The 22,612-nt window shown below is 45.2% G+C and overlaps 1 protein-coding gene across 5 annotated transcripts in view; it reads left to right on the plus strand.

Annotated features, from left to right (window-relative positions):
• The window catches only part of OSGEPL1 (O-sialoglycoprotein endopeptidase like 1), a 44,990-nt gene that overhangs the window by 14,620 nt on the left and 7,758 nt on the right, over positions 1-22,612 (plus strand). For all 5 annotated transcript variants that reach the window (XM_069985329.1, XM_069985331.1, XM_069985332.1 and 2 more), the window contains exon 6: positions 8,199-8,329. In XM_069985329.1, coding sequence (XP_069841430.1) covers positions 8,199-8,329 — 131 coding nt within the window. The remainder of the gene's footprint in view (positions 1-8,198; positions 8,330-22,612) is intronic.

A 22,612-nucleotide genomic window follows, 5' to 3' on the forward strand; every position in this document is an offset into this window, starting at 1 on the left:
CTAAATATGTTCCATTAATGACCACCCACTGTTTTCTAACACAAAACCAGTTACTTACCCATTTGCATGTTTTCCCCTAGTCCCAGCATCCTCATTTTGTAGACCAACCTTATATGTGACACAGTATCAAATGCCTTTTGAAAAGTCCAGATACACAACATCCACAGCCTCCCCCAAGTCCAGTCTATAACTGACCTCTTCATAGAAGCCGATCAGATTAGTCTGACAGGATCGATCCCTCATAAATCCATGCTGGTGCTGTTATAATATTTTTGCAGAGTCAGCCACTATAGATCGGGGAAAAGCTGAATAGAGGTCCCTTGGTGGACGATGAAGTCCCGTTGCCTAGCTTTAAGTCATTATAAGTTCTTTTGTGGTGTAGTCCATAACACAGCATATTACATCCCTGGGTTGTGTTAAAGCCCCTCTTGATTTCAAGGCCCGGTGTGCTCTGTCCAGCTGAATTGTCTGCCAACTTGTCCAAGATGTCATTAACCCCTTGCCGCAAAATGACGTTCCTGGAACGTCATGTAAAGCAGGTAGTTCCCACAACATGACGTTCCAGGAACGTCATGGCTTCCCTGCCTCCCCCCGCTGTCCCTATAGAAGATCGGGCAGCAGGAGGATGCTATGTCACACAGAATCCCCCTGCTGCCTCTGCCCGGAGGGGAGCCGCGCTCCCCCCCGGGCAGTTAACCCCATAAACACCGCGGTCAATGCGACCGCAGCGTCTATGGGGAGATCGGGTGATCGGGCGGCGGGGGGAGGCTGCAGCACGTTGCCTCCCCCCACCGCCACAACTAGTATGTCCCCCGGCCCCCTCCCCTGGTCCCCCGATACCGGAGATCACCGCTATTACCGTTATAGCGGTGATCTCCCGTACCGGGAATTACCGGCGCCGCCGAGAGCTTTCATCTCCCCCCACCGTGAATCCACGGTGGGGGGAGATGAAAAATGTCCCCTCAGACCCCAGATTAGCCCCCCGATCAGACCCCAGATCACCGTACCCGGGCGGCCATCAGATCCAAGATGGCCGCCCCCATCCCTGCGATGTTTGTTCGCAGGGATGGAAATAAAATAATGATCAAAGCCCCATGCTCTCTGCCACCGGAGGTAGCGGAGAGCATGGGGCAGTGATCGGGGACCCCCCCGTGTGGTCCCGGAGCAGGCGATACTATACTATATACCGCCGATCGCCTGTTCCCAGTGCTGCCGGCACTTTTTATCCCCTGTCACCATAAATCATTGGTGACAGGGGATAAAAAGTGTTACAGTGTCGCCCCCCAAGTCGCCCCCCACCCCCCCTGTCACCCCCCCATTCACCCCCGTCCCCCAGTCACCCCCCCTTCCCCATATACTCACCGGATCCACGGAGCTCCTTCCTCCTCGACGTCCTGGCTGGTTATGAAGTGCGCATGCGCTCCACAACCAGCCAACTCTGAAAATTTAAAGTGACAGAGACCTATTTGGTCTCTGTCACTGAACTATGATTACTGTGATAGAAAATATCACAGTAATCATAGTAATACAGTGAAACAAAAAGTGACAAACACACAAAAAAATAAAACACACTTTTTTATTATAGTAATAACTGCAGTTTACTCCCAGATTATTCCTAACCCCCCAGATTACCCGTAACCGCCCCAGGTTGCCTGTAACCGCCCCAGGTTGTCCGTAATCACGCCAGCTTGCACATAACCGCCCCAGATTGCACGCAACCACCGCACGTTGCCCGTAACCACCACACGTTGACCGTGACCACCGCACGTCGCCTCTAACCACCGCACGTCGCCTCTAACCACCGCGCGTCGCCTCTAACCACCGTGCGTCGCCGCTAACCACCGCGCGTCGCCTCTAACCACCGCGCGTCGCCTCTAACCACCGCACGTCGCCTCTAACCACCGCACGTCGCCTCTAACCACCGCACGTCGCCTCTAACCACCGCACGTCGCCTCTAACCACCGCACACTGCCTCTAACCACCGCACACTGCCTCTAACCACCGCACGTCGCCTCTAACCACCGCACGTCGCCTCTGACGACAGCACGTTGCCTCTTACCACCTCAGGTTGCCTCTAATCACCGCACGTTGCCTCTAATCACCGCACGTTGCCTCTGACCACCGCACGTCGCCTCTAACCACCGCACACTGCCTCTAACCACCGCACGTCGCCTCTAACCACCGCACACTGCCTCTAACCACCGCACGTCGCCTCTAACCACCGCACGTCGCCTCTGACGACAGCACGTTGCCTCTTACCACCTCAGGTTGCCTCTTACCACCTCAGGTTGCCTCTGACCACCGCACGTTGCCTCTGACCACCGCACGTTGCCTCTGACCACCGCACGTTGCCTCTGACCACCGCACGTTGCCTCTGACCACCGCACGTTGCCTCTGACCACCGCACGTTGCCTCTGACCACCGCACGTTGCCTCTTACCACCGCACGTTGCCTCTGACCACCGCACGTTGCCTCTGACCACCGCACGTTGCCTCTGACCACCGCACGTTGCCTTTGACCACCGCACGTTGCCTCTGACCACCCCACGTTGCCCCTGACCACTGCACATTGCCCTTAACCACCGCACGTTGCCTCTAACCACCCCAAATTGCCAATGACCCCCTCCAGATTGCCCATAACCACGCCAGATTGCCGTAACCAACCCAAATTACATATAAGCACTTTAGTTTATCCGTAACCAACCCAGATTGTCCGTAACCACCTCACGTTGGCCGTAACCACAGCAGGTTGCCTGTAATCATCTCAAGATTACCCGTAACCACAGCAGGTTGCCCATCACCACCCCAGAATACCCGTAACCACCCCACATTACCTGTAATCTCATTTTTTTATTGTATTTTAGTAACTGCGCTGTTCTAATAACCATTAATAGCTGAGGTTTTGCTCCAGCAAATTGGCGCTCCCTTCCTTCTGAGCCCTGCTGTGTGCCCATACAGTGGTTTATGCCCACATATGTGGTACTGTTCTACTCAGGAGAACCTGCGTTACAGATTTTGGGGTGAATTTTTTCTCTTATTCCTCGTGAAATTTAGAAATTTTAAACTAAACCAACATATTATTGGAAAAATTCGAGTTTTTCATTTTTAATGGCCAATTTTGAATACTTTCCTCTAATACCTGTAGGGTCAAAATGCTCACCACACCCCAAGATGAATTCTCTGAAGGGTGCACTTTCTAAAATGGGGTGACTTATGTTTTTTTTTTCCTCTGCTGGCACTACAGGGGCTCTGCAAATGCACCTGGCGCTCAGAAACTTCTTCAGCAAAATCTGCACTGAAAATGCTAATTGGCGCTCCCTTCCTTCTGAGCCCCGCTGTGTGCCCATAGTGGATTATGCCCACATATGGGGTACCGTTCTACTCAGGAGAACCTGCTTTACAGATTTTGGGGTGAATTTTCTCCCCTGTTCCTCGTGAAATTGAGAAATTTCAAACTAAAGGAACATATTATTGGAAAAATTCGAGTTTTTCATTTTTACTGTCTACTTTTGAATACTTTCCTCTAATACCTGTGGGGTCAAAATGGTCACCACACCCCAAGATGAATTCTCTGAGGGGTGCACTTTCCAAAATGGGGTGACTTATGGTGAGATTTTACTCCGCTGGCACTACAGGGGCTCTGCAAACGCACCTGGCGCTCAGAAACTTCTTCAGAAAAATCTGCACTGAAAATGCTAATTGGCGCTCCTTCCCTTCTGAGCCCTGCTGTGTGCCCATACAGTGGTTTATGCCCACATATGGGGTACCGTTGTACTCAGGAGAACCTGCATTACAGATTGTGGGGTGAATGTTCTCTCCTGTTCCTCGTGAAATTTAGAAATTTCTAACTAAGCAAACATATTATTGGAAAAATTCGAGTTTTTCATTTTTACTCTCTACTTTTTGATACTTTCCTCTAATACCTGTGAGGTCAAAATGCTCACCACACCCCAAAATGAATTCTTTGAGGGTTGTACTTTCCAAAATGGGATGACTTATGGGGAGATTTTACTCCGCTGGCACTACAGGGGCTCTGCAAACGCACCTGGCGCTCAGAAACTTCTTCAGAAAAATCTGCACTGAAAATGCTAATTGGCGCTCCTTCCCTTCTGAGCCCGGCTGTGTGCCCATGCAGTGATTTATGCCCATGTATGGGGTACCGTTCTACTCAGGAGAACCTGCGTTACAGATTTTGGGGTACTTTTTTTCTCCTGTTTCTTGTGAAATTGAGAAATTTCAAACTAAACTAACATATTATTGGAAAAATTCAGGTTTTTCATTTTAACTGTCTAATTCTGAATACTTTCCTCTAATACCTGTGGGGTCAAAATGGTCACCACACACTAAGATGTATTCTTTGAGGGGTATACTTTCGAAAATGGGGTGACTTATGGGGGGGTTTCTCTCTGCTGACACTACAGGGGCACTGCAAACACACCTGGCGCTTGGAAACTTCTTCAGCAAAATCTGCATTAAAAAAGCTAATTGGTGCTCCCTTCCTTCTGAGCCCCGCTGTGTGCCCATACAGTGGTTTACGCCCACATCTGGGGTACCGTTGTATTCAGGAGAACCTGCGTTACAAATTTTGGGGAGCTTTTTTTCTCATGTTCCTTTTGAAAATTAGAAACTTTAATCTAAACGTATATATTATTGGAAAATTTAAATTTTCAATTTTTTTACGGCCTGATGGTGAACACTTTCCTCCAGCCCCTGTAGGGTTAAAATGCTCATTATACCCCTAGATTAATTCTTTAAGGTGTCTAGTTTCCAAAATGGGGTCACTTATGGGGGTTTCCAGTATACAAGCCTCCTAAATCCATTTAAAAAAAGAACTGGTCCCTAAAAAAAATCCATTTTGGAAATTTCATGAAAATTTGATATATAGCTAATTTCGAAGTCCTGTAACACCTTAAAAAAGTAAAATATGTTTACCAAATTATGCCAGAATAAAGAAGACATATTGATAATGTGATTTAGTAACTAATTTATGTGCTATGACTTCCTTTTTTAAGAAGCAGAGCATTTCAAAGTTCATAAAATGCAAATTTTTCAAATTCTTCATGATATTTTGATGTTTTTCACAAAAAAAACACAAAGTAGTGACCAAATTTTGCCACTAACATAAAGTGCCATATGTGACGAAAAAACAATCTCAGAATCGCTAGCATACTTTAAAGCATCACTGAGCTATAAGCGCATAAAGTGAGACAGGTCAGATTTTAAAAAATTAGCTTGGTCATTAAGGCCAAAACAGGCTTTAGAGGCAAGGGGTTAAAGATTAAGGTCTTCTGATGTTGCTTCAGGGAGCCCCCTGACCCTGATGTTGTGCCTCCTGCCCCTGTTGTCCACATCTTCCAGATGTCTTGTGGTTCCCTGGAGATGATTAGTGATAACGTGAGGTATGTTTCTAAAGGGAAGAGATATACTTTTGTGTGTCGTCATGAGCATGCTCCAGGGAATCGACCTACTCCACTACATGTGTAAGGTCCTTTCGGAGATGTACAATTTCGGATCGTCAAGTATCTTTACATCATTCCGGTTGGTCGGTGTTAGTATAGAAGGGGTAAGGCCAAAGTCCTTGTCATATGGCACAGTCCCCTCAGTAGGCAGGTGTAATAGAGTTGCAGGACCTTTTTTCGCAGAGGAGGTCACTTTGGAGCCTTTAAGAGACATTGTGGTGCCGCAATTGTAAACGGGTGACTGCACGAGGACCCAAGGTCACAGAGGGCTGTTCCTGTAAAACTAAATCTCCTCCACAGATAAACGCTTAGGAGCAATAGAGTCTTCTGTGAGAGAGACTGGGGGGGAAGGGGGGTAGAAGCTGACAATGTGCCTGCAGTAACCCTTAAGGGAGGGTGGATCTTGGCCCCTGTGTGCTCCAGCACTTAGTGTATACCGTATGCTAAGGAGACTCTCTTGTTATCCCCTGTCACAGTGCATAGAATAAGGAGTCCCCAAGACTCAGTTCTATAGGGGCTGGTTATTATACAATCCAATCAGTTCTGGTATTATAAGTATTATGCCTGCTCCCCTTCCCTCTGTTATTCCCATCTGACCTGTAAGACACTTGGAGAGGGTGTCTGCTCGCTTCCTCCTTGCTGTAATAGCGGTCGTCCAGGACCTCATGGGCTAAAGATGGCAGCGGCCGCCACTGTGTTCGGCAGCTCAGTGTTCTCCCAGGGGGCTCCCTGTATAGAGCAGCCAGGTAGGAGGCAGACCTCTGGACTCCTGGCATCCTCCAGTAGCTGCTGGGACCAGGAAATCACTGAGGCCGGCCCGATGCATGTACTGCTGCGGCCTCACTGAGCAGAGCAAGATGTCGCTGTCTGAGGCGCGCAGAGGGTTCATTGTCCAGCCTCAGGCACCGGGTGCCACTAAGGGCGTTAACTGGTTTCCAGGTTCTCCCCCAGGCAGGGCAGGGAACAATGGGGGTCAGGAGTGGTGTAGCTGATGAAGCCAGCTGAAACCCCCCCCCATTTTGTTTGTTTCACTAAAGTTACCTCACTATTCCTCTAGGTTATTGGGAAAATAGTGCATTTACGGGTTCCTTAGTAACTCTTGGTGTTGAGGTTAATCACCCTCCAATTTCCAGTCCGCTTGCGTTTTATTTTGCAAATGTTAACAAAGCACCAGAGTACCTGGGATGAAGGCTGTGCTTCTCAATGAGCACAGGTCACACCGCTGCCTCCGGCCTTGCACCCGCCCCCCTCACCCACAAAATTATTTAGACGGTTACAACAGGCTCTCGCCCCCTCAATTTTTGAGAGGGTCACAACAGGCTCTTGTCCACAATTTTTAACAGGGTCACAACAGGATTGTGGCCCTCATTATAGTTGTGGGTACTATAGGGTGTGTCACAACAGGCTCTTACCTACAATTATAATGACGGTCACAACAGGCTTTGGCCCACACTTAAAAGGTGACTCACAACAGGTTCTTACCCACAATTTTTATTTGGGTCACTACAAGGCACTCTCCCCCAATTATAAGGTGGGTTGCCACTGGGCTTTCGCTCAGAATTTTTCAGTGCATGCATGAGGTCCTCTTTTAGGGTGCCTTCACACCTACCGGATTCACAGCGGATCTCACTTCTGCGGATTCGAAGCGAGAACCGCTGCGGATCCGGTATCAATTCACCCCTATGATAGCACATATTCGCAGCGGGATTGACATCCCGCTGTGAATATGTGCTTTAACTCCCTGGTGCCCGCAGCCCCGCCATCGCATCCCCATCAGCCCATCTCTGGCCCGTCGCCGCGAGCATACATTACCTGCTCGGCGGCGTGGCTGCAGTGAGGCTGCCAGCCTCACTGCAGCCGCGCCGCCGAGCAGGTACTGTATGCTCTCGGCGGCGGGATGCGAGCGGCGGTGGGCTGATGGGGGGATGTGGCCGGGATGGGGGGGATGCGACGGCGGGGCTGCGGGCACCAGGGAGTTAAAGCACATATTCACAGCGAGATGTCAATCCTGCTGCAAATATGTGCTATCATAGGGGTGAATTGATACCGGATCCGCAGCGGTTCTCGCTTCGAATCCGCAGAAGTGAAATCCGCTGTGGATCCGCTAGGTGTGAAGGCACCCTTATGTGGAATGAAGGGTATATGGGATTTCTTGTTTTCTTTCATTTTTTTGGCAGCCTTTGCACTTGGGCAAGTCACAGACATGCAATGACAGTTACTGGTAGTGTAAGTTCCCCCTTGTCTATGGCATATATGGTTGTCAGAAATTATGGGCATTAAGATGGGAGATGAGCCAATTTTTAAGGTTTGTAGTATGATTTCTTTTTTTCTTTTCCTTTTTTAATTTCTATACAAGTAAAAAGAGTGTTTCCTAACTTTTTTCCTTACTTTTTAATTGGACTTTATCTTGAGGTTGGTGAGCAATATTGTCAGTCAGTAAAAGTGTTGTAATTCAGGGACCTAGGAGTTTTCAATGCATCCATGCATGCTCCCCTATTGTTCCAGTTCAATTTCCATAGAGTTTCTATCACTTTCTGACTTTTTAGGTGCACCAGACACCCTCCCCTCTGCTAAATAGGAGGCCTCTAAAAAAAGCTCTCGTCTGGTACTGACTTTAATGGAGTTTGTTATTTGAATTGAGTACTTGAGCATTGGAAAATACTCGACCTTAATGTGAAAAATTCATAGGTATAGGTGCTTTATTGGAGGCAATATAACTGTCTGGTTTTTTTTATTTTAGGTTGTTTCTGGAGGAGTTGCCAGCAATAAATATATTCGCAAAGTCCTACAAAATTTGACAGATGATATGGATATGTCTTTATTATGTCCTCCATCTCAACTTTGCACAGACAATGGTGTCATGATTGCCTGGTAAGATAATAAAAATTTAACTCCTTAATGAAGTGGTTATTTTCTCTTCTGTTTGACACTTTACTGCTGCTGTAAGGGAAATATGTTAACTGTAAGGCAATTCTCATTATATTTGGTGGGGAACTGAATGACAGAATATCACAGTACCAGCTTGATTGTTCTCTGGGTAAACCTTGGCAAGCACAGCTCAGGCAGACAGAGCAATGACAAGTGGGAAAATCAGGGAAGCACAGGATAAATGAAGCTAAAATTATTATGTTAATTTGTTTTCCCTAAGACCCATTGGCATCACAACATATGGGGTAAATTCGCCCCTGCGAGCCCCTGGGACGAAGGAATATTTAATGAAAAAATAACAATTAAATTTTAATCCCCTCCTCCATGAGGTATAAATAGGCTCCACCTCCCCCTAGACCTCAGTCTAATTATAAAGAAACATAAAACACAGGGAGGGAGTCTTGTGATGCCAATGGGTCTTAGGGAAAACAAATTAACATAATAATTTTAGCTTCCCTTACGTCCCATTGGCATCACAACATATGGGGAATTAGCAAGCATTATCCCCAATGGGCGGGTTATTTATTACGTCCGCATTAAGAACAGATCTTGCAAAGGTTGTTCTTGACAAGAAAGAAGTATCCAGCCTGAAATATCTCACAAAGGTAGTCAAAGACGACCAGGTAGCTGCCTGGCATATGTCCTCAAGTGGCACAGCGGCACGCTCTGCCCAAGTGGAGGCCACAGCTCTAGTAGAGTGAGCCCTGGTAAATTCTGGTGGATCCAGATCAGCAGAGGAGTAACATAAGGCAATGTAGTCACAGATCCATCTGGATATTGAAGGTTTTGAAGCCTTTCTCCCCTTGTTCTTTCCTGCAAAAGAGATAAAGAAATTCTCGTCTTTACGAAAATCACCTACTCTATGTAGATAGATCTTGATAGCTCTGGATACGTCCAATAAAGAAAGATCCAAGTCTTCTTTAGATGATCCAGTAGGAGAAAATACAGGCAATACTATTGGCTGGTTGATGTTGGCAAATGAAGCCACCATAGGCAGGAATCCTGGAAGGAACCTAAGGATAACCTTGTCTTGGGAAAAAGTCACGTATGGAGGTGCGGAGCCAAGGGCTTGAAGTTCTCCAACTCTCTTAGCAGAGGTAATGGCTAGTAAAAGAGAAACTTTCAATGTTAACTTGAAGTCTACTTCCTCCCAAGGCTTAAAGGGAGGAAGACACAGGCGTCTCAACACAAAGGATAAGTCCCATGGGTCTACCTGCTTTACCAGGTAAGGCCTAGTCTAGCCTTAACAAAATTCTTTACCTCCAAGATCTGAAAGAAACGTGTGTTTAGGTGTGCAGAGAGGGCTGCTATCTGCACCTTGATGGAACTAGGTTTTAATCCTTTATAGAAGCCTTCCTGTAAAAACTCCAATGACTGTGGAGTAGAAGGTTTAAGTCCATCAATACTCTTGCTTGCACACCAATCTTGAAAATCTTCCAAATCCGTGCATAAGATTTATTTGTAGTGCTACTACGAGCGTGAGAAAGGGTATACTATACCTTCTCAGAAAAACTAGAGTCCAATACGGTCCTCTCAGTCTCCAAGCTGTCAAGCTGAGGCTGGAAAGATTCCTGCACAGATGTTGACCCTGGAATATTAGATCCGGATGCAGAGGTAATCTCCAAAATTCCCCTCTGCTCATATTCATGGGCAGGATGAACCATGACCCCTTCGGCCAGAAGGGAGTTATTATTATTACTGACGGCTGATCTTCATCAAACTCTGGGAATCATGGCTATGGGAGGAAAGATATACGCCAGCTGGTATGTCCATGGTATTGTCATTGAGTCCAATACCGTGGGATTGTCTGCCCTGTAAAGGGAACAGAAATTCCTCAGTTTGGCATTGCTTGCTGATGCCATGAGGTCTCTCTGAGGAAGCCCCCACCTCTGGGTTAACTGAATGAACACTCTCCTTGAGAGAGACCATTCCCCCGGTAATGTCAGGCCTCGACTCAGTCAATCCGCCACTATATTGTCGACACCCCTGATATGAATCGCAGAGAGTCTGGTTATTCTGGTTTCTGCCCAACAGAAAAATCTTCTCTACTTCCCTGAGGAGAGAAGGGGATCTGGTACCTCCCTGTTTAGGTACGCCACACAGGTCATGTCGTTCATCCGGATTCTGACTGCTCTCTGTAAAATAGGAGGAGAAAAATGAAGAAGAGCTAGGTAAATCGCTCTGAGCTCCCTCACGTTGGAGGGCAGAGCGGATTCCTGTTGACTCCAAGATCCTGCAGTCGTGATGACTGTCAGATGAGCTCCTCAACCTGTTCCTGAAGCATCTGTCGTGATGGTTATCCAGTGTGGTTGTGAAAATAAAACTCCATGTTTGACTTGTCTCCACCACATTAGAGAATGTCTTGTTTGAGTCGATAGAACATCATCGCATCCAAGTCCTTCAGTCCTCGGTTCCATACTGTTAGTGCTTCTCTCTGAAGAAAACTCATGTGCCATAACGCCCATGGCACCGCGTCCACAGCTGAGGCAAGGAGCCCTAAAAAGCGCATTTATGTTCTTATGGATACCTGACGAGGAGGAATTAGGAATTAAGTCTGATTTCTCTATGTTGATGAGCCAACCTAATTGTTGAAGTATGTCCTGGACACAACTGAACTCTCAGAAGATCCTGAGTCTGAGTCATAATCAACCAATCATCCAGGTAAGGGATAACTTTATCCCCTGTAAACGGAAGCGAACCATCATGGTGACACTACCTATGTGAAAACAAAGGGTGCGGAGGTATTCCGGATGGAAGGACTTTGAATTGTAAGTGTCTTACCTTCCCCTGGATTTGGATGGCGAAGGCTCTCCTGTGAGCCTTCAGAATCGGTACATGAAGATATGCATCCGGTAGATCTATGGTGACCATAAAATCTCCCTCCTGGAGGATAGATTTTACCGATCTTATGTTCTCCATGTGGAACGTCTTCTTTACGATGCACCTGTTGAGATATCGCAAATCTATAATAAGCCTCCAATTTCCGGATGGCTTCAGCACTAGAAACACTGGGGAGTAAACTCCCTGACCGATCTCGGATAGAGGAACATCCTCTAGAGCCTCAATGGAAAGGAGGTAAAGAATTTCTGTCTCTAGGACTAAGTGTCTTTCTGGCTTAAGATTTCTTGACAGAAGAAATCTTGGAGGAGGAAGAGATGATAAATGAAGGACATAACCATTTTGAATAATATTTAACACCCAGTGATCTTTTCTTAATTCTTCCCAGGCAGGGAGAAACAAACTCAGACGTGTTCCCACTGGACAGCTTCTGCGTCAGAAGTCTGGTTTCTTGTTGGTGTCCTTATTCTGCTGCTTCCTGGAACCTCTTCTGGAATAGTTTCTTCCTCAACCTCTGTACTGGTATCTCCCTTTGCCTCGCTGAGGAGATTTTGCTCTGCGAAAGGAATCACCGCTCTTATAGGACAATGGTAGGGACTTCCCCTCCTTGTCAGACAATTCCTCCAATAATTTATCCAGCTCAGAGCCAAACAGCCTACCTGGCTGGAACTCCATATTACAGAGCTGAATTTTGGAGTTAGCATCTCCAACCCAGGGTTTTAACCATAGCGCCCTTCGGCAGCGGTTGAGAGCGTACTCGTTTTTTTTACGCTAACCTGGTTCCCTGAGATGCATCATCGCAGAGGAAGTCAATGGCCATAATGACCTTTTTTAAGGAGCGAAGGACCTTGTCCCTGCTAGCTCTACCTTCCAATTTTCCTGGACCTTGGCCAACCATCTTCTTAGGCTTCTAGAAACCTCAAAAGAAGAAATGGAGACTGCCCCTTGGGCTGCCGCTGCCGTATATGATCTCTTGAGGGCTACCTCCACCCTTCTATCCATCGGATCCTTAAGGTTGGATCCGTCCTCCGCAGGCAGCACAGTACATTTCGACAGTTTGGCTATGGCCGGGTCCACCTTTGGAGGCTCATTCCAGTTCTTACATTGTTCTTCCTTGAGAACATATAAGGTCTTAAAACCTCTTGCTCAAACCCGGAGCCTTTTCCGGTTCCTTCCATTCCGCCTGTAACATAGACACTGAAGTCTTACCCACAGAAAAAGCCCTAGGCTTTTTTGAGGAGGACCAATCCTATCCTCTTCTATTTCCTCAGGGTGTATTTCAGCTTGCACAGCCTAGCAGAGCTTGTGAATTCTATCAGCTGTGAAATACCCCCTGAATAATTCTTTCTCATCTTCAGAAGTAGAAGAGGTTTCAGAAGAAGATGATGAGTTAACTTCATCAATCACAGTAAAACTGAAAATGACCATAATCCTACAGCCATAAAGTAATATACTCAAAGGCTGGGAGTAGAGAGAGAAATACTCCGTTTGGTCTTTAAATTAGGACACGGGCGGCGATTCTTATTAGCCCCTAAAGTCTTTTGCACATAGTCCTTGACCCATACAACTACATCCTGAACATCAGGCTCCTCATAGGTTTAGGTCTGCATGAAGGACAGCGTACTTAGGCATTATAAATATTTTTAGGCATTCATAAATATTTTTATGAAAGAAAGGATGAATCTTATCTGGAAAAAATTATCCTCCTACGGTATCCATAGCCGTCAGGTAGAGGAGTCTCACACTCGGCACATGAAGTGCTTCCTTAGAAGGTCTTTTACCAGCAGCAGGACTGGTCTCCATTTCAGACATCTGCAAATAATCAATGTATTACAATACATATAAACCACTAGCCTGGCTAGAGTGATACAGGAAAGAGACACTAGGTGGCAGCAACACTTACTTTTAAGTATATAGAAGAGAGATCACAGCACTTTGCACTCAGATGTTTTCTATTAGATCCAAATGAGCCACAGAAAATCCTTCCAGAGGAAGACAGCCAGACCTAGAGGTAGCAACAGCTTACCTTCTGCCTTGAACACACAGCTAATACGGCATGCAGAGAGCGCGCGCCGCTGCCGGCCCCCGGAAGTGACATGACGCTGATGCCGCAGTGCTGAGACGCACGCAGCGCCAATGCGTTCCACAGTCGAACGCGACTGGAAGAAAAGCCAGCGGCTCCGGTGACACGCAGAGTGCGTTCCAAGACGCACTAGGTAAGAAAAACTTAAAAGCTAAGACCTGCAGAAGCAAGTATCAGGATATCAGGATACTACCTGGACACCGGCTCCAGCGGCATCCCAGCAATCATTACCTGGAGAGAAAACCTGAATGCAACAGGTTAACAAAGCATAAAAACGGAGGAGGGACAAAGTCCCCTAGGGCTAACAGCAACGAAGTAAGAAAAGACTGAGGTCTAGGGGGAGGTGGAGCCTATTTATACCTCATGGAGGAGGGGATTAAAATTTAATTGTTATTTTTTCATTAAATATTCCTTCGTCCCAGGGGCTCGCAGGGGCGAATTTACCCCATATGTTGTGATGCCAATGGGACGTAAGGGAAGCAGTTGATTGAAATTTCTGTTGTATAAAATCATCTTAAAAAGCAATAGATGTCTTAAATAACTGCAACACCATTTATATATCAGAATGTAATTTTATTCCTATTGCATTTTCAACTGTAGTTCATAACAACAACAAAACAGAATGACACAGATGTAACCGTGTCCCTGAACGCAAACCTGTTTAGTATATCACAGCTCATATCTTTACGAGCTCTGGTAAAATGGGAAACACATTTGTTGCATATTTTGAGCAGCTTTTAAAATGATCACTGAATGTGCAGCTGACTGTGATGAAATTAAAGGGATTGTCCAGGATTAAAAAAATATGGCTACTCTCTTTCAAATACATCACTAGCCTTCAGTTTGTGTGCAGTATAACAACTCTGCACATTCACTTCAATGAAACTGAGCTGTAAAACTATACACAAACTGAGTTGATGAGTGGCGCTGTTTCTGGAAGAAAGTGCACATGTTTTTGCAAGCCTGGATAACCATTTTAACACCTTAAGGCACCATAACATACCTGGTACGTCATGGTGTCAGAAAGGTGGTATAGAAAGGGCTCATGGTATGGGCTTTCTCTATACACGGCATCTCCTGGCTGTTATCCACAGTTTGGGGCCACTGCTGACACAGACTGATGTCTGTGCTGACTATTTAACCACTCAAAACTGACAGTGGCATTTAAATGGCCTGGCCGTGCAACATTGGTGTTGCAGTGGCATGGATCAGCTCCCTGCTGCTAGATCGCTTGTACTAAGCAATAGATAATCAAAGATATGCTATACCCCTATTATACCACTAGATGTCAGTGGCTATTGCTCTACTTGTGGGAAAACCCACATGAATACATTATACACAAACAAACTATGGGCATAATTTCCATATAAATAGTACTATTTATTAATGATTATATTAAAACATGATACACCGTAAAAAAAAATCAATATTCCAATCTCACAATATTACAAAGTGTTCCAAAAATGACCATTCATTATAAAAAGTGGTGTCCGCCAGGTATTTTCAAATATTATAAATACTACTGGTACTGGATATTACATTTATAGCACATTCCCACCTTAGTCGGGTATAGGTACCTCTCACTTACCAAACTGCATCTGACCCAGATATATCAGCAATTACAAACAGACATCATGCTCTCCTGCACTCACCCACTGTAAGATGGCGGCACACACACTCTCAATGTCTCTAATTAATACACAGGTTTACAAAAAAGAAACAAAACTACATTGTTCATTGAAGCCCGCTGTAGTTAAAGTACCTGACATGGTGATCCAAGGGCACTCCTTCTGTGCTAAAATCCTCCTCACGTTGTTTCCACGATGCCACTCTTAACCTTTTCAATTCCCCTAACCTGGAATATTTTAGGGTCACTTCCATAGAAAATCTTAGTGACTGGGTATAGCTTTTATACTCTACATTTCCTCTACATTTTTTGCTGCAATGATTCCCCTAACATGCTCCATAACTGTTACTTTAAGTTCACAGGATGTAAATTCGATATATATATCTTACCACAGCCACACATGGCATAATATACCATGCGCGTACTGGTGCATGACACATAATTACATATTGTGAATTGCCTAGATCCATCTTCTGTTGTAAATGTCCCTATCCGCTCCACATTTGGGCATGCTATGCAATTGCTGTAATAATAACATCCTATCCTTGTGCACCCAAAATTAAAGGGATTACTCGGTTTTTCACGAGTATATCCTTAACATTTTTGCCTCCCCTAGCTGTCATTGGGGGCGCAGATGGTAATCTTGATGCCAGCATTGGATCTGTGCATAGTACAGACCATTGTAAGATGTCCAGCATTATGTCCCATTTACAGTTTATGTGGGCACAAATTGACATTTTGCTTTTTGTCGCTGTCTTTTAGTACTTAAAGCTTTTCTAAAACCTCTCTCAATTTTCCTCTCATTATATCCTCTTTATCTAAACTGACTTTATTAAATCATCTGCCTGGGCTCTGAAGTGTGTTTCTAAAGAGCAGATTTTCCGCATCCTTAGGAATTGCCCCTTTTGGCACTGCTGTAATTGTTGCCGGAGTGTGTGCAGATGCATGTACAGTAAAAGTGAATTAGTTGACATAGATTTGCGGAACACATCAGTGTGAGGTAATCAATTTCCATCACATTCAGTCTGAATGTCCAGAAATTCAATTCTTTGAGAGCTACTGATGTTCGTATTGTTAAAACTTAACTTCTCTATCATTTTTTTTTTTTATTGGACTTTGACCCCTAACAAATAAACAAAACATCATCAATATATCTAAGCCAGCACTGCACTTGGGGTATAAATGGGTATTCTGCTCAAACATAATTTTTCATAATGTTTCTGGCCATGGTGAGACTAACAATTTATTCCATACTTCAGTCTCCTTCCCCCAGTTCAGAGCTGCTGCTTTCTGCTGAAATCACATTAAACTGTGAGTAAGCTTTTCTCTCTGTCTCCCCTTCCTACCTCCTCCCTTCCAAGAAAGCTGCTGCAAAGAAGTCCCTATCTGCATCTTTATAATTTCAGGAGGGTAATCACAGTGAGTTCATCAGCAACTTGTCCTCAGATTAACCCTCCCAACCTTACAAAGAAGCTACAATGTTGCAGATAAAGACTTCCAGAGAAGGGGGAGGGAGGGGAGATGGAAAGAAAAGGTCATACACATTTTTCTTTTTGCCTTCAGCGGAAAGCAGCAGCTCTAAACTGTGAGAAGGAGACTGGAAAAATAATAACAATTATGGAATGAATTGTTAGTTTCACCAAGGGCAGCAGCATATGAAAAGTTATGTTTGAGTGGATGTTCCTGAATGTGAATGGGGTTTTAATGTGTGCAGGGCCTTTTTAATGCAGTCATCCCTGCACCATCAGACACAGGAAATGCAGCGGTCCTGCAGCTGCCTGTCATTTACTCCCTTAAACCTTTAACGTTCAAGGTAGTCAGTGACAGGACAAGGACCTGTCAATCACTGATTGGAAACCCCACAGCCATGCCGTCACATGTGCCGACAGACGGGGGTAAGCCACTTACCTCTGTCCTGTCGGATCTACAATCTGTTCATAGAGTCTGCTCTCAGGCAGACTCTATGAACAGATTGCCGATAACATGCTATGGCATAGCATTCAACAGTATATGCAATCAGAGCATTGAATATATTAGTCCCCTATGCTGCGTTTTCACAGAGCGATAATTCGCCCAATCGAACGATTAACGATTTCAAAATAACAATTTGTTTTTTATAACGAGTCTATTTACACAGGGGTCCATTTACACAGATTCTCTGCCAAAGATTTGAAGCCAAAGCCAGAAATGGATTTGAAAAGAGGAAAAATCTTAGGCTTTCCCTTATGACCTGTTCTCTGTTTATATTCTGTTTAAAGTGTGTTTCTGGCTTTGGCTTCAAATCTTTGGCAGATAATCTGTCAGATAATCTTTCTGTGTAAATGGACCTTTATGCTGGGTTTACACGGAACGATTATCGTTTGAATTTGCACGATAACGATCAAATTCGAACGATAATTGTACGTGTAAACGCAGAGAACGATCGAACGATGAGCGAGAAATCGTTCATTTTGATCTTTTATCTTGTTCTTAAATCGTAGTTTGCAAAAAATTCGCTGATCGTTCCGTGTAAAAAGTCGTTGCGTGAAAGTCCGGCCGCCCAACGCTCGCAGCCCGCCACCCCCCCTCTCATCCGCAGCCCCCTGCGCCGGCTCGATCGCTACCCCCGCCACCCCGATCGCCACCCCCGCCGCCGCTCTGATCGCCACCCCTGCCGCCGCTCTGATCGCCGACCTCGCCACCCCGTCGCCGCTCCCATCGCCACCGCCCCCATCGCCAGCCCCACCGCCACGGCGGCGTGGGTGGCGATCGGGGCGGGGGGCCGGGCTGCAAAACGATTTTTCCATGAGATGTATTGTACCGTCTAAACGCTGACCGTTACGGAAAAAAAAATCGTTACTCCGACATCGTTAATTGTACGATCGGGCCAATTATCGTTTCGTGTAAACCCAGCATTACTCTATTAAATCAATTAATTATCAATAAGACATGAAGACCTGGCACTGCAGGTTTGAAGTTTTGAAGACTTTTTAATTACAGGTCACACTTTTACATTTGGATGTGCCTCTGGTTTATACATGCAGGCACCAAAGTGACAACAGAGTAAAAATGTCTACATTACTTTTAGATTTGACATGTAATTATACCGTGAAAATTATCCCACTGTATAAAAAAAACAATAAAGAGGTGAGGAGAGCATGGGGAAAGAGAGGGATCATTTTATGGTATATACCGTATTTTCCAGCGTATAAGGCGACTGGGCGTATAAGATGACCCCTAACTTTTAAAGAGATTGTCAGGGGTTCGCCTTATACACCGGAAAATGTTAACCCCTGCCTGACCGCAGCCCTGCTGCGGTAATGCAGCAATAAATCTGTTTATGAAAGCAAAATGTATTCTTTTGCTTTTAGAGCTTTGTTTGGAAGAGACATTTCAGAACAAGTTTGGAGAGCAGGATGGGGATTTGCTGCTGCTCTGGAGAGTTCCTGACATGGACAGAGTTGTCAGCAGAGAGCACTGGGTCAGACTAGAGAGAATACACCACTTCATGCAGGACATACAACAGCTGATAAGTAGTGGAGAACTTGAGATTTTTTTTTAATAGCAGTAAATTACAAATCTCTGGCACCAGTTGATTTGAAAGAAAAAAAATTGGTGAACAACCCCGTAAACTATATATGTTTTAAAATAATCCTGACCTCTTACAATTTCCCTTCTGGCCTCTATGTCTTAAATTAAGGCAAGACGTTACGGGGCTTGCTGTAAAGCAGATCGTTAATGCTGCTAAATTAGTTAAGACATGATAATTGCCGCCATAATTATAGCAAATAGAAACAGATTAGAAAAAAAACATGTTTCAGTACCTGGCTCTGATCAGTAAAAAAAATAATTAATTATTATTATTATTATTATTATTATTAAATGATTATCTTCTTCTGTACAACAGAAATAGGTACCCTGAGTGATATTTTAATTTACAGGAAGACAGCTTTCTTTAACCCCTTATATGGCCAGCCACTGCCTTTAGCCGGTGAGTAGCCGATGATAATTCATAGTAACATCGTAAACTAGATTTGCATTTCCAGGGAAATACATAGTGCTTGAAAAGAGCGCCCCTTTACCAGTGACTTCCATTTAACTTTAATCCTGGGTGCCGTCCCTTTAAGAGCGACTTGGGTCCCATCCCTTTAAGAGCAACTTGGCTCCCGTCCCTTTAAGAGCGACATGGGTCCCTTTAGGAGCGACCTGGGTCACTTTAAGAGCGACGCGGGTCCCTTCGCTCTTGAAGGGACCCAGGTCACTCTTAACGGAACCCAGGTCGCTCTTAAAGGGACCCAGGTCGCTCTTAAAGGGACCCAGGTCGCTCTTAAAGGGTCCCAGGTCGCTCTTAAAGGTACCCAGGTCGCTCTTAAAGGGACCCAGGTCTCTCTTAATGGAACCCATTTCGCTCTTAAAGGGACCCAGATCACTCTTAAAGGGACCAATTTCACTCTAAAAGGGCCCCAGGTCGCTCTTAAAGGGCCCCTGTTGCACTTAAAGGGACCCAAATGGCTTTTAAAGGGACCCAGGTCGCTCTTAAAGGGACCCATTTCGCTCTTAAAGGGACCCATTTCGCTCTTAAAGGGACCCAGATCGCTCTTAAAGGGACCAATTTCACGCTTAACCCTTTAAGGACATGGCCCATTTTCGTTTTTTACGTTTTCGGTTTTTCCTCCTTGTGTTTAAAAGGTCATAGCACTTGCATTTTTCCACCTAGAAACCCACATGACCCCTTATTTCTTGCGTCACTAATTGTACTTTGCAATTACAGGCTGAATTTTTGCATAAAGTACACTGCGAAACCAGAAAAAAATTCAAAGTGTGGTGAAATTGAAAAAAAAAACGCATTTCTTTTATTTGGGGGAAATGTGTTTTTACGCCATTCGCCCTGGGGTAAAACTGACTTGTTATGCATGTTCCTCAAGTCGTTACGATTAAAATGATATGTAACATGTATAACTTATATTGTATCTGATGGCCTGTAAAAAATTCAAACCGTTGTTAACCAATATACATTCCTTAAAATCGCTCCATTCCCAGGCTTATAGCGCTTTTATCCTTTGGTCTATGGGGCTGTGCGAGGTGTCATTTTTTGCGCCATGATGTGATCTTTCTATCGGTACCTTGATTGCGCATATACAACTTTTTGATCGCTTTTTATTACATTTTTTCTGGATTTGATGCGACCAAAAATGCGCAATTTTGCACTTTGGGATTTTTTTGCGCTGACGCCGTTTACCGTACGAGATCAGGAATGTGATTAATTAATAGTTCGGGCGATTACGCACGCGGCGATACCAAACATGTTTATTTATTTATTTATTTGTTTACTTTTATTTAAAACCTGGGAAAAGGGGGGTGATTCAGACTTTTATTAGGGGAGGGGGATTTTTACTATTAACAACACGTTTTTTTTTTTTTTTACACATATACTAGAAGCCCCCCTGGGGGACTTCTAGTATATACACTGTGATCTCTCATTGAGATCTCTGCAGCATAGATATGCTGCAGAGATCCATGAGATCGGCACTCGTTTGCTTTCGGCTGCTGCAGCCGGAAACAACCGAGTGCCGAGCCGAGGACGGCGCCATCTTGGACGCGTCCCCGGCCGGCATCAGTAACGGAGATCGCTCCTCCGGGACAAGGTCCCGGAGGAGCGATCTCCCCCACTAGACACCAGGGAAACGTTGCCTCCGGTAATCGGAGGCAGCTGTCAACTTTGACAGCTGCCTCCGATTAGCTAATTAGCGGGCACGGCGATCGGACCGTGCCCGCTAATAGCAGCGGTCCCGGGCTACACGCGGCACCCGGGATCGCGGCACTTCAAAGCGGGGCCGCCGCGCGGCCCCGCTTTGAAGTGCTAATGAGGACATAGGACGTACCGGTACGTCCTATGTCCTTAAGAGGTTAAAGGGACCCATTTCACTCTTAAAAGGACCCATTTCGCTCTAAAAGGGACATATTTTGCTCTTAAAGGGACCCAGGTTGCTCTTAAAGGGACCAATTTCGCTCTTAAAGGGACCAATTTTGCTCTTAAAGGGACCCAGGTCGCTCTTAAAAGGGCCCATTTTGCTCTTAAAGGGACATATTTCGCTCTTAAAGGGACCCAGATCGCTTTTAAAGGGACCCAGGTCGCTCTTAAAGAGACCCAGGTCGCTCTTAAAAGGACCCATTTTGCTCTTAAAGCGACATATTTCGCTCTTAAAGGGACCCAGGTTGCTCTTAAAGGGACATATTTCGCTCTTAAAGGAAAATATTTCGCTCTTAAAGGGACCCAGGTCGCTCTTAAATGGACCAATTTAATTTTTAAAGGGACCAATTTCGCTCTTAAAGGGACCAATTTCGCTCTTAAAGGGACCCAGGTCGCTCTTAAAGGGACCAATTTCCCTCTTAAAGGGACCAATTTTACGCTTAAAGGGACCAATTTCGCTATTAAAGGGACCCATTTAGCTCTTAAAGGGACATATTTTGCTCTTAAAGGGACATATTTCGCTCTTAAAGGGACATATTTTGCTCTTAAAGGGACCCAGGTCGCTCTTAAAGGGACCCATTTTGCTCTTCAAGGGACCCATTTTGCTCTTAAAGGGACCCAGATTGCTCTTAAAGGGACCCAGGTCGCTCTTAAAGGGACCCATTTTGCTCTTAAAGGGACACATTTCGCTCTTAAAGGGACCCATTTTGATCTTAAAGGGACCCAGGTCGCTCTTAAAGGGACCCAGGTCGCTCTTAAAGGGACCCAGGTCGCTCTTAAAGGGACCAATTTCATTCTTAAAGGCACCCAGGTCGCTCTTAAAAGGACCCATTTTGCTCTTAAAGGGACATATTTCGCTCTTAAAGGGACATATTTTGCTCTTAAAGGGACCCAGGTCGCTCTTAAAGGGACCCATTTTGCTCTTAAAGGGACCCATTTTGCTCTTAAAGGGACCCATTTTGCTCTTAAAGGGACCCATTTGCTCTTAAAGGGACCCATTTTGCTCTTAAAGGGACATATTTTGCTCTTAAAGGGACCCATTTCGCTCTTAAAGGGACCCATTTCGCGCTTAAAGGGACCCATTTCACTCTTAAAGGGACCCAGGTCGCTTTTCAAAGGACCCATTTTACTCTTAAAGGGACCCATTTTGCTCTTAAAGGGACCCATTTTGCTCTTAAAGGGACCCATTTTGCTCTTAAAGGGACCCAGGTTGCTCTTAAAGGGACCCAGGTTGCTCTTAAAGGGACCAATTTCACGCTTAAAGGGACCAATTTCGCTCTTAAAAGGACCCATTTTGCTCTTAAAGGGACATATTTCGCTCTTAAAGGGACATATTTCGCTCTTAAAGGGACATATTTTCGCTCTTAAAGGGACATATTTTGCTCTTAAAGGGACCCAGGTCACTCTTAAAGGGACCTATTTTGCTCTTAAAGGGACCCAGATCGCTCTTACAGGGACCCATTTTGCTCTTAAAGGGACCCAGATCGCTCTTACAGGGACCCATTTTGCTCTTACAGGGACCCATTTTGCTCTTAAAGGGACATATTTTGCTCTTAAAGGGACCCATTTTGCTCTTAAAGGGACCCATTTTGCTCTTAAAGGGACATATTTTGATCTTAAAGGGACCCAGGTCACTCTTAAAGGGACCCATTTTGCTCTTAAAGGGACCCATTTTGCTCTTAAAGGGACCCATTTTGCTCTTAAAGGGACCCATTTTGCTCTTAAAGG

This window comes from Dendropsophus ebraccatus, chromosome 9, assembly GCF_027789765.1.
Source record: "Dendropsophus ebraccatus isolate aDenEbr1 chromosome 9, aDenEbr1.pat, whole genome shotgun sequence".
Taxonomy (NCBI): Eukaryota; Metazoa; Chordata; class Amphibia; order Anura; family Hylidae; genus Dendropsophus; species Dendropsophus ebraccatus.